Raw genomic sequence first — 17,322 nt, 5'->3', positions numbered from 1 at the left:
AAAGGACTAGGGTGTCTAAAGGATAGACAAATTAAACTACACATCAACCAACAGATAAAACCCATTGCTCAACACTACCGGGGCATTCCCCTTAACATACAACGGCAAGTAGAAGACGAAATACACTCCCTACTACAACAGGGCATAATTGAACCGGCGTCGGGCCCGACCCCATGGGTCTCACCAATAGTCCCAGTACCCAAGAAAGAGGGCACTTCCAAGATACGCATCTGTGTAGACATGCGTGCCCCAAATGTAGCCATTGAAAGAGAACGACACTTGGCTCCACGCATGACCGACATGATACACCTTCTTCATGGAGCCACCACTTTCTCAAAGCTTGACCTGAACAAAGGTTATCATCAACTTGAACTGCACCCTTCATCACGATACATCACCACTTTCTCAACTCATCTGGGACTTTTCAGATACAAGAGACTAAGTTTTGGAGTGTCGTCTGCTGCTGAGATCTTTCAAAATGAAATACATCAAATAATTAAACACATTCCACACTGTTTGAATTACAGTGACGACATTCTCATCTTTGGCACCTCACAAGAGAGTCATGACGACACTCTAAGAAGAGTATGTATGGCGCTAGAAAACGCTCACCTCACCCTCAACCCGGAAAAATGCGAGATTAACAAAACCACGCTCAAATTTTTCGGACACATATTCTCAAACAAGGGCATGCGCCCTGATCCAGAGAAGGTACAAGCACTGGTGGATGCCCCCACTCCCACTTCATCATCGGCCATACGATCATTTCTGGGCATGGCGAGTTATTGCACAAGATATATTCAAGACTTTGCGTCAGTGAGTACCCCGTTAAGGGTCCTCACAGGAAAAGACAGGGAGTTTGAATGGACAACAGAATGTGAAAAAGCCTTTCAGGAAATCAAACGACGCATAGCATCAGCTTCGTGTATGGCTTATTATGATCCCGATTACGACACAGAACTCACCGTGGATGCCAGTCCAGTAGGCCTGGGTGCCATTCTAGCTCAATCCAGACCGGGAGCACCCCCTAATTCACCCAAGCGCATAGTAGCCTATGCCAGTCGGAGTTTGTCACAGGCAGAATGCGCGTATTCTCAACCCGAGAAGGAGAGCCTCGCAGTCGTATGGGCGTGCGAGCACTACCATCTCTTCCTATATGGCCGCCCATTCACAGTTGTTACAGATCACCAGGCGCTGACCACAATATATGGCAAACCCACTGCCAAAATGCCACCCCGAATTGCCAGGTGGGGTCTGCGTCTACAAGAATATTCCTTCAAAATCGTTCATCGACCAGGAAAAGAGAAGAATCCCGCGGATTTTCTCTCAAGATACCCTTTACCAGCTCAAGGAGAACGACAGTCCATAAAAGCAAACCAATACGTCAACTTCTTAGTCAATAATGCACTTCCAAAGCATGTCTCCACTGCTCAACTTGTGGAAGCCACATCTGCAGACAAGCTCCTACCAATTGTAAAGGAGTGTCTGCGAACGGGCCGGTGGTACAGCAAAGAAATGACAGAAGCGGAGAAATCTCAACTTCGTGTCTTCAAATTAGTACAACACACGTTGTCTGTGTCCCCGGAAGGTTTGCTCCTCAAAGAGAACCGAATTGTAATCCCCACTAGCCTGCAGAAACAAATACTGGACATAGCTCACACGGGCCATCGTGGCATAGTGTCCACAAAGAGACAATTGAGAACTAAGGTCTGGTTCCCGAAATTGGATGAACAAGTGGAACAGATCCTGGGCAACTGCCTCACATGTCAGGCGGTGGGCCCCAGAACATTCCCAGCACCCCTCCAGTCGTCAGAGATGCCTCTGCAAGTGTGGGACAGAGTGGCTGTAGACATGTTCGGACCCCTGGCGAATGGGAAATATGTGCTGGTAATTGTTGACGAAATGTCACGGTTCCCCGAGGTACATCTCATTCACTCAACCAGTGCACAAGCCGTCATACCCGCCCTGGACAAGACTTTTTCTGACTATGGCATACCATCAATAGTAAAGTCAGACAACGGACCGCCATTCAGTGGTCATGATTTTGCAATGTTCGCGGAACACCTAGGCTTTCAACATAGAACAATCACACCACTGTGACCACAGGCCAATGGAATGGCCGAGAAGTTCATGAGCTGCCTCAAGAGGACCCTCCAAGTATGCTCCATCACAAATCGGTCATTCATGCAAGCCATCTGCACTCTCTTAAGAGAATACAGGAACACTCCACATAGCACCACAGGGGTGTGTCCATCCACTCTCATGTTTGGGCGCATCATACGAACACAACTTCCCCACAATCCACATGCTCAACCATCGACAACCGTTGTTGGTGACGCCCTCAGTCGAGACAAGCAAAGCAAAGAAAAGGCCAAAGCATACACTGACCAAAAGAGGCAAGCCAAACCTTGTCACATTCAAGTGGGCGATGTGGTGCTAGTAAGACAAAAACAAAATACCAAGGACACACCGGCGTTCAGACCTGAACCCTTGGAGGTGATGCACGTCAACGGCTCCATGATAACAGCAGCTAGCCCCCGTGGAACCATTACAAGAAACTCGTCATTCTTCAAAAACTTTGAAGGAAGCACGGAACAGGTCACCGATCGCTCGAGGAGTGACTACGAATCCTCAGATGTAGAGTCCGAATACCGGATGGAAGAACGAGATGCTGACGACAGCGACAGCGACACACCAGTGACCTTGGAAAAGACACCACGGAGGAGCCCGTCCAAACGGAGCATTCGCCGACCCACTCGTTGGATAGAAGAAATGAACTGAACTACATTCCTCATTTAAGTGAGGGGGAGATGTTGCGTCCTCTTTCTATGGACATGTCATTACTGTTATTTGTGTCCTTTCTCTTTGTTTGTTCACGTGTTGTGGGTTGAGCCCACAGAAAGGGAAGAGGCGGGGTTACCGCCTCGGACGGCACTTTTGGCGCCGACATTAAAGAGAGTAGACCTTATTACTCTTGGCTCTCGTGTCTCATTACGTACGTTTGATTTACTTGAACAAATTGCAACGTTCCGAGTTCCGAATAGTAGGAACTCAACATTGCTGTCAATATAGTCAGTAGTCCTGGTTGCTGATGCATGAGGGCTCATTCCGTAGTCTTTCACCCACGGGTAAGAAAGACAGGAGCCTTGGTCAAATTGTACATTTGTTTATTGTAGTATTATCAAGTTCAATTCAGTATGTGTCCCTCTACTGTGGTACTTCTTTCCATGGTATTCTGTAAAACGTTAATATTCCAGGAGGTTAATGTTAGCTGCCTTTGTCAATATGAGTGCCAGCCGCTTTTTTAGTGCCTATAATACCATAGGTCATCAATCCTTAGTGATTGATCCTCTGGTTAGTATATATTGCTATGCATTGGTACCTTTTCTATTTCCATTGCTTTTTAAAGTATATTCAAAACTGGATTCTGAACTCTTTGTCCCTCATTAGAGAAGGCCCCATCCTCAAGTTGTAGAAAGGCTTTCTGTATAATCTCTGATGAAACCTTTGACATCCAATGTTTGTTCGATTTGGAAGAGCAAGTAATTTATATCTCTCCAACATCTATTCTCTGCATCGTTGGCTTTCATTTTGAAAACCCAATTGGTGTTTGCCAACATGGAAATCATGGGCCTGTAACTGCTTTTGCCGCTCACCATTGGAGGCAGGTTATTCCCTAGTTTTGCTATGGTTATTGGTTGTTGCAAACACAATACCCTTCTCTTTTCAAACATGTTTCTAAAAGAATGTTGGTTTTCTAGCACTGTTGCATTTTACAAACAGAACCCCGGAGTGCACAAAAAAAGAAGTCTGCAGGATCGGATCTGCACCAGAGGTATATTAATGCATAGTCTTTTGGCTTCACAGGTTTATACGCACTCAGAACGGAATCGGATGAAATGACCAAATCCAATTTACCTACCCCACTAAAATACATACCACCAATAGTGAGCAGGGTTTCGGTGGACACTCCCGCAGCTGCCTGACAAAAAAATAAATAAAAAGAAAAGGACCCTGCGGTGCGGGTTCCCGATCACGGAAGTGAAAGTGAACCAGCGTTGCAGGGCTCAGCGCTTTGCGGTGAAAGGTAAGTAGGGGTGTGGGGATGTGTTGGGGCTGTGGGCGGGGATGCGGGTGTGGGCAGGGGTTAGGTTTTTGGGTTGTTTTACAACAAATGTCTGCATGAGAAATTTGCAAACATTTATGTATATCGTACATTTCTCATGTGGTCATTTGCGTCACAGACCTTTGCGCCACGGTAAAACAACCCCAATCCCTCAGAACAGCAATCACAAGAACAAGATTGCCACAAATAAACTTTGAGATCGCAGCCTATGGCATCAAGGGCACTGAAGTTACTGCAGGTAACACATTGACACAGTTTACTAAATTGAAGACGTTTGCATTTGCTGTTTCAACAGCAACTTCATGGGGAAAGATGGTGCAGAAGGCTGCCCAGGGCACTGCCAGTGGTTAAGACGAATTCTAAACCACCCACCCATCATTGCTTTGTTTTTTTGTTACACGTTATGGGAAGTTTCTAGGGCACTTTCTTTAGGGTTCATGTACAAAAACACACAGAAACACATACAAAATTACCAAACGTATACATTTGTCTGAATTTACCTCTTGATCCCGTAAATTGGTATCCCCAGCAAATAAAACTGTTGATGATTCTGGTGCTTCTTTTATTTTCTTTAAAACCAATTTCAATTGGTTTAGGCGTTCGTTGGAATGTTCTTTTGTGCTCTCCAAATGGGACGTCATCAGGCACAGGTTGTTACCAGATACATTTACCTGCAGGATAAATTTAGATGGGCTCGGTAACAGACATTACAAAATTATATGTAGACAGCTTGCATAGTAGAAGAAAAATGGCACAACCATGTCAACGGTCATTGCTACTACTCTTGAACATTAAAGTACAAGCATTTATACTTGTATATATTCAGTGAAAAGGCGTAGTTAAGAGACAGTTGAGGTGAAATAATTGATCACATAAAACTCCATAAAATTCTGCACGTGTTGGCAAGTGACAACCTTGACTCAGAGTCCTCCCCTCTACCCGTTGAGGTCATTACTGATCCCATCTGAGATATGTATGTGGTCATGAGCTGTGCAGTTGGTGGGGCGGGGGGGGGGGAGGGGGGGCGGGGGATGCAGGGTAAAGGTTGTTGTCACTTCCAACACATGCCAATACTTTTTTTTTAAAGAACATTTGTATCGAGTTTTTCCATAACATATAAACATATCATTACACCCCCCACCAAACCCACCAATTCCGCTCACCGGAGGGACCAATACTGTCATACATTATCTTATGCGTGCGCACCATCCATATTTACAATATATTCAGAATTCTCAACCTGTGTGGGCCCCATTGCACCTTATAGTCACTTTTAAGATTGAAGATATGATAACACATGCCCCCAGTCCTGCTTGAAGTCCGCCGGTTTCCTTGTAAAGTGTACGTTACCCACTCCAGTGCCACACAGCTCCACAGCTTCTGAAGCTCAAGAAAATTATGTTAGTGCTTGCTTCTGTTTCCACTTGTGTGCTAGTAACAAGCCATGCCGCTACAAGGAGAATCATGTATCCCCTTTATTGCCTTCTTTTAAATAACTTATTATCCGGGTCCCACAAGCCACAGAACCATACCTTCACATCTGTATTTTCAGAGCCTAAGAATATCTCGTTAATCTCATTCTTTACCTCGTGCCAGGTGATTGGAGACTCGGGCACTCCCACCAGATATGGGACCAGTCCCCCGTAATTGTGCATGCCTCCAACATTCTGGTGAAAGTGTGGGGTACATTGCGCCGGCGTGTAGGGCCATTGCAACATTATCTTAAACCACATTTCCGGCAGTTGAATCGCATTGATATTTTATTTATATTGTTCTCGTACACAATTGTTTCAGAGCATGACAAGGCAAGGGAGGGGTACAGGGGAGAACAAAAAAATGATCTTACTCGGCCCAGTGACATTGAGAATGCGCAAGTGAATGGGAAAGGGAAAAGGGGAAAAGTGCATGGAAGGGGGGAGAAGTGGAAAGTGCAGAGGAGAAACCGATAAATAATATATAAAAAATAATAAAAGGCAATAAACAGTGGTAGTGCAGCCAGCAAGTGCTGGGTTCAGAAGACAGGGTATGTCTGATTAAGTGCAGAAGAAAAGAAAGGGGGTGGGGGACTGTATGGGTACAGATACAGATGCCAGTGCAAGGGGTGGCCCGGAGGCAGTGCAGGAGGGTAGCAGGCCGAGCAGGTACCTGGGCCCGGAGGACAGAGGGCGGCCAACTGCACAGTGCTGAGAAAGAAACAGATCAGCAGGGGAGAAGCGGGCAAAAGCAGAAGCAACAAGGAAGGTCTTGAGGTGCTTCCGGAACCGGAGATGTTCTCTTCAAGTTTCAGCGTGGCAGGGAGGCTGTTCCAAAGGGAGGCCCAAGCTGAAGACGGATCTACCCCCAGCTCGTTTCTCTGAAAAACAACTGACCCTGAGGGAGTTAGAGGTAGAGGAGCAAAGAGCTTGAGAGGGGAGGTATTTACAGAGGGATAGTTGAAGTTATTTTGGACCCAGGCCCCAGAAAGCCTTGTGGACAATGCAGAGGGTTTTGAATTTAATCCTTGCATCCACTGGAAGCCAATGAGGGCATTTCAGAGCTGGAGAGATATGATCCCAAGGAATGAGGCCAAGGACAAGTCTTGCAGTCCTGTTCTGAATTAGTTGTAAAGGGTGGAGAGTAGAGGCCGTTACAACACTCCAACCTAGAGAGAACCAGAGCTTGGGAGACGGTGAGCTTCTGGGGGAAGGAGAGGAAAGGATGGATCGTGTTAGTTCTGGTAGGTTGCCCCAGAGATGTTCGCACAGCTCCCCTGTCGTTTTGCTGCCTAGTGTGGCGTCCCACCTCTTCCTCTACCGAAAATTATTCGGATATAAGCTTTCAATAAGAAATGTATAGAGGGACGAGACCAGTTTTCTCAACCCAAGTCATAATATCTCTCTCATAAGGGGTTAACCGCCGAGTAGCAGCTGCCTTGATTTGTAAATCGGACTACCAATGTCTCAGTTGGCAGAAGCACAACCTGTCTCCTTCAGTGATTCCTATATATATTTTTTATTAAGATATTTAGTTTATTACAAACTTATCTATTCATCCACCAAGCACCATAACAAAACATCTATTTACTATTTGATAAGGAACAAGTTACTTACCTGTAACTGTTGTTCTCCAGCATGGGTCTGGCATGGATTCACATGCTCATGAATATTCCCCGTCGTCAGGCTGGGAATCCTCGGTAAAGAAAAAATCAGTATCAGTTTCGTTTCTGATCTGTCTTTCGTAGTAGTAACCAATCACTGATCTCTGCGGCATAATGACCACAGCCAATGACTGCCCTCTACCTAAGCCCCTCCTCTGGCAGCCATCTTCAGATTTGGTAGCACGTGAAGTGGCAGTATGACCAAGTGAAGAGCGCAGAGGGGTAGGCGGGAGGGTTCGCGTGTGAATCCATGCCAGACCCATGCTGGAGAACAACAGTTACAGGTAAGTAACTTGTTCCTTCTCCAGCATGGGGCCTGGCATGGTTTCATATGCTCATGAATATAAGAATAAATAGCAGTACACACATGCACAACCACGGGGGGTGGCAAAAGGCTCAACATCAAGCAATACAAAAAACTCAACATTAAGCATCTCTTACCTCCTCACCAGGCTAACCTTAAGCGAACAGGTTGCGCAGCACTGCTTGGCCGACTCTGGACTCCTCCCTGGAATCCCGATCGACGCAGTAGAATCTCGTGAAGGTGTGCGTCGACCTCCACGTAGCAGCCCTGCAGATGTCCAGCAGGGGCACACCAGATAAGAACGCCGTAGTAGCAGCGATCGCTCTGGTCGAATGGGCTCTCGGACGGCCTGGCAGCGGTCGGTTAGCCAACCGGTGGCAGTGCATGATGCAGCCGGAGAGCCATCTGGAAATAGAAGACTTCGAGAGAGCCTTCCCTTGATTCACAGGTCCAAAGTTCATGAATAGATGTGATGTCCTCCGAAAACTCTTTGTGCGGTCCACGTAGAACTTCAGCGCTGTAGCCACATCCAGCGAGTGCAAAGTCCCCTCGGCCGGCGACGAAGGAGACGGGAATTAAACAGGTAACACCAAGGGCTCGTTAAGATGGAAGTCCGACGGCACCTTGGGCATAAAGGAGGGGTGCGTCCTAAGCACCACCCTCGAGGGATGGAAAGTCAAGTACGGTGCTTTGCAGGATAGGGCCCGGATCTCTCCCACTCGTCGTGCGGAGGTAATGGCCACCAGGAATGCAGTCTTCCACGACACAAACTTCATCGGTGCGGAGTGCATCGGCTCGAATGGGGGCCCCATGAGCCTGATCAGCACCACGTTAAGTTCCCACGCCGGGGCCTTCACCGGCGGGAACGACTGGGAACAGTCCTTTCATAAACTCTTTTACCAGTCGATGGGACCACAGGGACGTCCGTCCTGTGGTTCTGGTATATCTGGAGATCGCCGCCAGATGAATCTTAATGGAGGCATGGGCTAGCCCAGCCTTTGCCAGCGATAGCAGGTACAGCAGCACTTGAGGGGCCGTAATCCGTAGGGGGTTGATCTTCTGTGCTCGGCACCAGATAGAGAACCTCTTCCACTTATGACCGTAGCATTTGAGAGTCGAGGACACCCTGGCCTTTGCAAGAACCTCTCTGCAGTCGGCCGGTATATCGTAGCCTCCAAACTCTAGCGCTGCAGGAGCCAAGCCTGCAGGTTCAGCGACGCCGGGTCGTGGTGGAAGATGGCGCCTCCTTCTCTGGAGAGAAGGTCCGCGGCCGCCGACAGCTTGATGGGAGGGGACGTTGACAAGTCCAGAAGGTCTGGGAACCAGATCTGCCTCGGCCACGCCGGTGCGACGAGGATCATCCTGCACCGGGACCACTTGAGCTGGTTGATGAGTCGAAGCAGCAACGGCAACGGAGGGAACGCATACAGGTATAGGCCGTCCCAGGGGAACGAGAACGCATCGCCCATGCTTCTCGGCTGGGGAAACCTGCTGGCGAACCTCTTGCACTTCGAGTTTGTCGCTGTTGCGAACAGGTCGATTTGGGGTTTATCTCATCGTCGGAAGAGTTGATCCACCTGATCCTAGCGAAGTTCCCACTCGTGACACGCGCGCAGCTCCCTGCCACAGATCCTGTGCCTCCTTGATAGGGCTGGGGGATCTGGTGCCTCCCTGCTTCCGTATGTAAAACATTGTCGTGGTGTTGTCCGTGAAGATCCGCACCACCTTGCTCTTGAGCGACGGGAGGAACGATTTGAGAGCCCAGAACACGGCTCGGAGTTCCAGGACGTTGATGTGCAGGAGCCTCTCCTCCGGGAGCCAGAGGCCTCTTGCGTGGAGATCTCCGGTGTGGGCGCCCCAACCTTCCAGGGAGGCGTCCGTCGTCACCGTCTCCTGGTACCCCGGCGTCTGAAAGTCCTTGCCCGCTGTGAGGTGCGCTCGAACGCCCCACCACTGAATCGCCCGCTGGAACACCTCGTTGAGGGGGACCCTGTCTTCGAAGGTGCCCGTCGCCTGCATCCAACGGGCGTCGAGAAATTCTTGAAGAGGGCGCATCCGTAGTCTGCAGAGGCGCACCAGGTAGATGCAAGAGGACATCATCCCCAGGAGGGACTTTATGGACCTCACCCTGGCCACGTCCGTGGCTAGCAGGCGCTGCACTTTGCCTAGAATGGTCTTCGTCCGTTCTTCCGACGGTGCCGCCAGGCGCCTCACTGTATTGAGCTTCGCTCCCAGAAACAGGGCCACCTGCGGCGGCACCAGGTGGGACTTTGGGTAATTTATGGCGAATCCCAGGTCTGTGAGTAGCTGGACGGTCCTCGCAGTGTGTTCGACGGCAAGTTCGCTCGTCCTTGAGCGGATGAGCCAGTCGTCCAGGTAGGGGTAGACGTGAATCCCCTGCAGGCGCTGCCTCGCCGCCACAGGTGCTAGGCACTTGGTAAAGACCCTGGGGGCCGACTTCAATCCGAACGGCAGTGCTCTGAATTGGTAGTGGCGTCCCTGGACAACGAACCTGAGGAACTTTCGGTGACTTTTGAGGATGGGAACATAGAAGTATGCATCCTCCAGGTCCAACGACGATAGAAAGTCGCCTTCCTCCAGCTGTCCCAGTACATGCTGGAGGGTGACCATCCTGAACTTTTGTGCCTTGATGTATTTGTTCAAACGATGAAGGTCCAGGATGGGGCGCCAGCCGCCCGTCTTCTTCCTGACGAGGAAGTACCTTGAGTACACCCCGGAGCCCCAGAGCCTCTTCGGGACAAGCTCGATGGCGCCTTTCCTGAGCATCGCCCGTACTTCCAACAGCAGTTGCGGGACGTGACTTTCCTTCCTGGCCACAGGTGGAACATGAGGGCACTTCTTCAGGAATTCGATAGAGTGTCCTCTTGCCAGGGTATCCAGCACCCAACGGTCGGTGGAGATGGACTTCCACACGCCGACGAACTTCGTCAGCCGGCCTCCCACCGGGGTGCTTCGGTGGGGGCCCGAGACCACAGCCGGTTCAGTCCTGCTTGGAGGTGGTGGCCTTGCCGACTGAGGCGAAGTGCTCCCTGCTTGCCGCGACCCCTGTAGGCCTCCTGAGACAAGGAGCGTGCCGCCTGGCGGTAGGACGAGCCACCGCTGGATCCCTTGGAGGCACCCTGTCTGCCTCCAGAGCTCCGAAAGGGCCGTCGTTGCTGAAGGGCTCCTAGGGCGCGGGCCGTCTCCGTGTCCGTCGTTATGGCTTGGAGGGACGTCCTGACGGAAGTCGGTCGCCCGGAGCCAACCCCGTCGTCGTAGGCAAACACCGTTGCCCAGCTGGCGGAACCCGGTATCGACAATATCGGTTGCCACCGTTATGGCGTGGTCCGACGCCACCTCGCCTTCTTGAAGTATTTCCAGGGCCTCGGACCTCTTGTCGTCCGGTAGGAAGTCCAATATGGGGGCCAGCTTAAACCAGAGCTCCCTGTCTTAACGGGCCACGATCACCAGGGCGTTGGCCGCTTTGATAGTCATCGCCGCCGACCAAGTGACTCGCCGCCCCATGGCGTCCAACTTCTTTCCCTCGCCGTCCGGCGGGGAATTTGACGTCGAGGCTCCTGACCCCGCCGCTTTCTTCTTCGCCACTGCTGAGACGACCGAGTCTGGCATTGGCTGGGCCCTGAGGCACAGGGGAGCGGTGTCAGGGACCTGGTACTTCTACTCGTACCGGTCCCGTTTGGCTGGTGCCATGGAGAGGTTCTTGAGAACCGACAGGCCCTCCTCCCAGATGTCATCGATTAGAGGCACCGCGATGACAGTCTTCCTCTTGGCCTCCCGGCGCTGATCGAGGAAACCTTCCTTTTTCTGCTCCTCCAGGCAGAGCTGGAACAATTCGGACGCCCTGGCGATCATGGCGTGGAATGAGACCCGTTCCGTCGTAGTCGTCCTCAGAACCCGTCGTCGAGCCCATTGCACCGTCATCTCCCGACTCGTGGGAGGATGAGGAGGGAACTGTAGGCCTTACGGGGGCGAGTGGAGGAGAGGGTTGGGTCCTCCGTCGTTTGTTCTGAGGACTTCCCGACGGGCCAGATTGCGGGTCCTCCGGCCTGGGCCGTGGTAATCTCGTCCTTATCTCGGAGCATAAGGACTGGATCGCAGACAAAATGGCCGCCGAGCCATTTTGAACCACACCGTCAACCACAAGCCAGCGCTCCGGTTCGGGGAAGAGGAAGTCCGAGACCCCGGGTAAGCTTCGGGAGAAGCCCCGTCCGATCTCGGAAGAGGGGGAGCGAGGCGTCGCCCCTCCCCCTAAGGAGAAGGCCCAGGGGAACATTTTTGGAGGAGGGTATTACATTTACCGAACGGAGTACCAATATCGGTGATCAGATCTGAGGTAGGTTTAATATTAATCTATGCATTGACGGTATGGAAGCCACTCATTGTATTGGAAACGGATCATGCTTGATGCTCCTCTCCCTTTTCATATATTAAAAACAGAAAAAGAGAAGGAAACAATGGAAAAGCAAACATGAGACAATCTTGAATAGTCTATAATTCACATCGAAACTGCTAGCGGCCAATACGGAAAAGGGGACACATCTGGGATTGTGTTTCTGCAAAATACGTTTCTACTTTGTCACTGATTAATTTGGCTAAACATGGTCATGCAAAAGATCAGACAGGAACCCCTATTTCCATAACCTTCCTGTCCCTACAACCACAATCACCTTAATCCCCATCTTTAGAGGGGATTGGGGGGGTGCTGGATACATCAATGAGATGGTACCCAGTTCTACCTCTTTAACCCTCCCCAGCAATCGCGTGAAATCCCATATGTAATCTATCCTCGATAAGGAGGGGTGGACGTGCTTTTGCCTTGACTTCCCACCAGACGTCATGCTGTGCTAACATAGCAATCTTTCGTTTGATGGCGCTTGCATGTGTTGAGAAGCCCCTCTACTCCTATCTTCCTGGGGAACTCCGGCTATATTCAAATCCTTATGGCTTATGCGTGTATGTTTATTGTACTGCTAATGCTGCGGACTGGTGGTGCCGGAGCTCCACTACACATGCACGTCTCTACCGCCCGCCATCTTGGAACCACCACAGCCTAATTTTGAATGGGCTTTTTAGCAATAAATTATTTCACCTTGACTGTCCCTTATCTAAAGTTTTATTCACTGAATTTAAAGCAAAGACTCACCAACGAGGGGCTCACTGTTAATGTGGCACCACTTCCAACACTTGCTGAATTTCAGGGGTTATAACGTAAAGGTTTTTTTAAATTGAATTTCAAGTGTTTTATTATGCTATCTCTCACATCTAGTACTAAAAGGTTTTCTTTACAAATGGTTGCAGATGTTATATTCAATAATAGAGCTAGGATGCGCAGAGCATCTTAAGCAGGATTGTTACTTTGTTCAACACTTGTTGCAGATGAACAACTAACCCCCCCCGATTCCTTTGACTCATGGCTCAACGCATCCCTGATGCGGCTCACACCCCCTTGCAAACCATCAACCCGCCGTGGCCTTTTCCCCAGATGGTTCAATCCTGAGCTGAAGACCACTAAACAACTATATAAATACCTAGAACGCAAATGGCAGAAAAAGAACCAAGGAGAACAGGGCCACCTTGGCCCGACACCTCTTATCAGTACAATGACGAAATCCTGAAACCTAAAAAAGCCAGCTAAAACTCCCAAATACTAAACTGCAAAAACCCAAGCAAGGAACTCCACAAAATCATCACTGAATTCACCAAACCGGCTTGCTCCACGACCGTCCCAACCCCCTCACAATCACTGTGCGACTCACTCTCCCTCCATTTTTACACCACAGCCCTCGAAAGAAAAAATACCCTAACCACCAAACTGGCTCTCTTACATCCACAAGGCAATACTCCCCCCACAGCGGCTAGCCCACCAGCCACGACCGCTATAAAACCAACCTTCGAATCCTTTAGTCCAATATCACCAGAGTAATTTCTCAAACTTCTATCTGTCCGCAAACCATTTGGCTCCCCGCTGGATCCTTGCCCGGCCACAACCCTCAAGGAAATTTCCGCTTCCATCTGCGCAGGAGAACACGCAAGATCCATCTTAAATACCTCCCTTACCTCTGGTATCTTTCCCGACGCATTCAAAACGGTTCATGTCAAACCGCTAATTAAAAAACTGTCCCTTGACCCTCTGCAGCCCAAAAACTACCGCCCCATCTCGAACACCAGATTCCTTGCCAAACTCATTGACCGAACCGCCTACTCCCAACTAAATGCCTTTGTCGAAGCCAACAATCTCCTAGACCCCGCACAATCAGGTTTCAGAGCCCGTCATGGAACCAAAACCACCCTAACCTCAATCTGGGATGACCTTAAAATGACGGCAGATTCTGCAGGATTTGCTGCACTAATCCTTCTTGACCTATGTGCCGCCTTTGACACAATCAATCACTCAATCCTCCTAGACCGCCTCCACTCCCTAGGAATTTACGGCACCGCTCTTAAATGGATAGCTTCATTCCTCAAAGATAGGTACCAAATAACGATACTCTCCACCTATACCTCCCAAGCCCAACCAGTCGACACGGGAGTCCCACAAGGAGCATGCCTATCTGCCCTCCTGTCCAATCTGTACTTGATCACCCTCCCGCCAATAGTTCGCTCACACAACATCCTGTGTTACAACTACACCGACGACACTCAATTAATTCTAAAACTAATGAACTCAAATCCCAACTCCCGACCTGACCTGGCCTCCTGCCTCCTCGACATAGAACTCTGGATGACCCAAAGTCACCTCTTGTTAAACCCCTCCAAAACGGAAATCATGGTATGTGGCAACTCCGAACTTCTTCCGCAATCACTACCCTGGCCATCCGCCATGGGCAGCTCGCTGAACCCCTGCAACTCAGTGAAAAATCTTGGGTGCATCCTTCACTCGGACCGAACACTCTCGCGCCAAGTCAACAACGTCTCAAAATCCTGCCACTACCACCTTAAAACCCTAAGGCGCATCTTCCCTTAGTTCTCCTTTCCTAACAGACTCTCTGCGGTTCAATCAATCGTTATGTCAAGACTGGATTATGCAAACCCCCTATACCTCGGAATCCACGCATACCAACTGAATAAACTCCAAAGGGCACAAAACGCGGCAGCCAAATTGCTACTTGCGCTCAGCCCAAGAGACCACATCTCCCCAGCCCTTAAGACGCTGCACTGGCTTCCAGTAGCCCAAAGGGTGCCTTTCAAAACCTTATGCATCTATCATCGAGCACTGCATAAAACCGGGCCTCAATATCTTCAAGACAAACTAAAACCCTATCACCCCCCTCGCACCCTAAGATCAAGCTCAGCCGGCCTCCTGGTCATTCCTAAAACAAACTCAGTCAGATTAGGCAGATCAGCATTCTCAGCCTTGGCCCCCACCCTGTGGAACTCACTCCCACCCCACATTCGCCAAACTGAGGATTTAACAGCTTTCCGCAAACTGCTGAAAACCTGGCTTTTCCCCCTAAAAGCCAACCGGTAAACAAACTAACCCAAACAGACAATCATCTTCCCAACGACACCAACCCAACAAACTACCTGAGGCGAGAAATTGACAGCTAATGAACCCGAATATAAACTAGAACAACAAACAGAATTAAACGAGTAATGTAGATCAAAATAGTGAAGCGAATAATAAGAATAAATTACAGGGAAACTAATGAGATGTAAACTACTGAAAGGCACTTAATGCACGAAGAGGGAACGAAATGAATGGTGTCGATGAAATAGTTAGAATTGATGAAGCGTGTTAAACAGATGAATGCACTGAGTGAAAGAATGCATGAGTGGAAGAACTGATGACTATATAGACAGAATAAGTGTGTAAATTGAATGAGTATGTGCATCGGATAAATGTATACAATTGATGAACTTGCTGAGCGTTGACTGTGCAGAGTGGTTGACGATAAACAGTTGAATGCACTAAATGGAAGAATGCATGAGTGGAAGAACAGATGACTACATAGATCAAATGAGTGTGTAAATTGAACGAGTATGTAGATCGGATGAAGGTATAGAATGGATGAACATGCTAAGCAGATGAGCGTCTAGAGTAGTTGGGTGTGAAGAGCGGACGAGCATGTATGACAGATGTGTGCATAATTACAGAGAAGCAAATGTAGATCTGATGAATGTACAGAACGTAGGGGCGTGTAAAATGAGGGAGCGTGTAGAGTGGGGAGCGTGTGGAGTCGAGTGTGGAATGGGGGAGCGTGTGGAGTGATGTAGCGTGTGGAGTGAGGGAGCGTGTGGAGCGGAGGAGTGTGAAGAAGGAAAGAGTATATAGAGCCGAAGGGTATGTAGAGCGGAAGAGTGTATGAGTGAGTGAATGAGTGGGGGAGCGGATGAGTTGAATGCGTGGAAAGCATGAGTGAATTGAGCGGATGAGTACATAGAACGGATGAGTGCATAGAATGGAGAAGTGACAAGAGCTGATGAGTGCGGCAAAAGATGAGTGCAAGGGAGCGGGTGGGTGCGGGGAGCTGGCGGGTGTGTAGTGTGGGTGAACACGAAAATCAGGGCCAGACAGGACTGCATGCGTGTGGCAGGCAGGAGCGCCCGGGGCGGTCTGGAGTGCATGATTGCGTCAAGCCGACCGGAGTGTAGCACAGACGGATGCATGAAATGAATAAAAGTACATAGAAAGGATGGAGCGCATAGAACTGCATAGACGTACATAGTATGGTCTGGAATGCGGGGAACGTTTGAAAGAGCATGTAACACACCATAATTACACCCCACGCTTACTCTCTTCTTTACACCACCACTCAACTAGAACACAGTGATACTATGACACCATTCGGTATAACTGTTCTCATACTAACATCTCCCGCTCACTCCCCATCATTCTAAGTAAACACTGCTGGTTACCCCCCTCCCCAGCCAGGTGTTCCCCCTCAGGCCTAACGCAGCCATGGTCGTTCTGGGTGAATACTGCCAGAATGAACACATACCCCTGATCTCAACCATCACACCTACCGCTAAGAAGCAGCTTTTTCACGAATACCACACCAGCTGCACACATACCTGGTGCGCACACACGCCGTTGACTCTCCCTACTGACCTGAACTTCGGTTCCCAAGGGCGTTCAACCTACCAGTGCCCTCAGACCATACCAATGGTATATAAGGCGCTATATAAATGCAAAATAACATAACAATAATCAGAATATTTCTAAGCTGTGTCCCATGTGAGTCTTCCCCCACCCACATCTCCCTGAATTACTGGTCCTTGGCTAGTGGCAACTTTGTGATAACGAGGAATCGAAAAGAAGATCGTTGAAATATATTGGGGGGGGGGGCATTTTATAAGATGCCATGTAAAGCAAAAGCGAACTGCACAAGAAAGGAGTGACCCATTTACGACTTACATTTCATTTTATAACCATTTGGAGGCAGAGAAGGAGCAGGAGACGGAATTAAAATGTCTGCTGCGATTCCCTTCACTGGAATCCAAGAGCACATGGTTTTGAGCCAGCATGAGATTTTCAAGTCAGCGTTAAACAGCGGATTCCTATGCGATTTATTCTTAGCACCTGCCAAAAATGTCACAGGAATCCATTGTAAATTGGGACCCAAAAGCATTTCATTTTTAACCTTGCAGATCCCTTGCATGTCAGTAAACATTTCTGTAAAATGACCAACTTGTCTTTTAGCATACATTTTGAAAAGAGTTATTTGGAGCCCAGACCTGTGGGGGATCGTCAGAGGGGTGTGAGCTGAGAAGCAGCCATGGAGTGGAAGCAGTGGC

General features: G+C 49.3%; 1 protein-coding gene across 2 annotated transcripts in view; it reads right to left on the bottom strand.

Moving 5' to 3' along the window:
• The window catches only part of TDP2 (tyrosyl-DNA phosphodiesterase 2), a 190,790-nt gene that overhangs the window by 30,806 nt on the left and 142,662 nt on the right, over positions 1 to 17,322 (bottom strand). For both annotated transcript variants that reach the window (XM_069613619.1, XM_069613618.1), the window contains one exon: positions 4,627 to 4,797. In XM_069613619.1, the coding sequence (XP_069469720.1) occupies positions 4,627 to 4,797 (171 nt within the window). The remainder of the gene's footprint in view (positions 1 to 4,626; positions 4,798 to 17,322) is intronic.

Source organism: Ambystoma mexicanum, chromosome 5p (genome assembly GCF_040938575.1).
Source record: "Ambystoma mexicanum isolate Mex_15411 chromosome 5p, UKY_AmexF1_1, whole genome shotgun sequence".
NCBI classification, from domain to species: domain Eukaryota; kingdom Metazoa; phylum Chordata; class Amphibia; order Caudata; family Ambystomatidae; genus Ambystoma; species Ambystoma mexicanum.
This window is presented reverse-complemented; position numbering and strand designations above follow the sequence as displayed.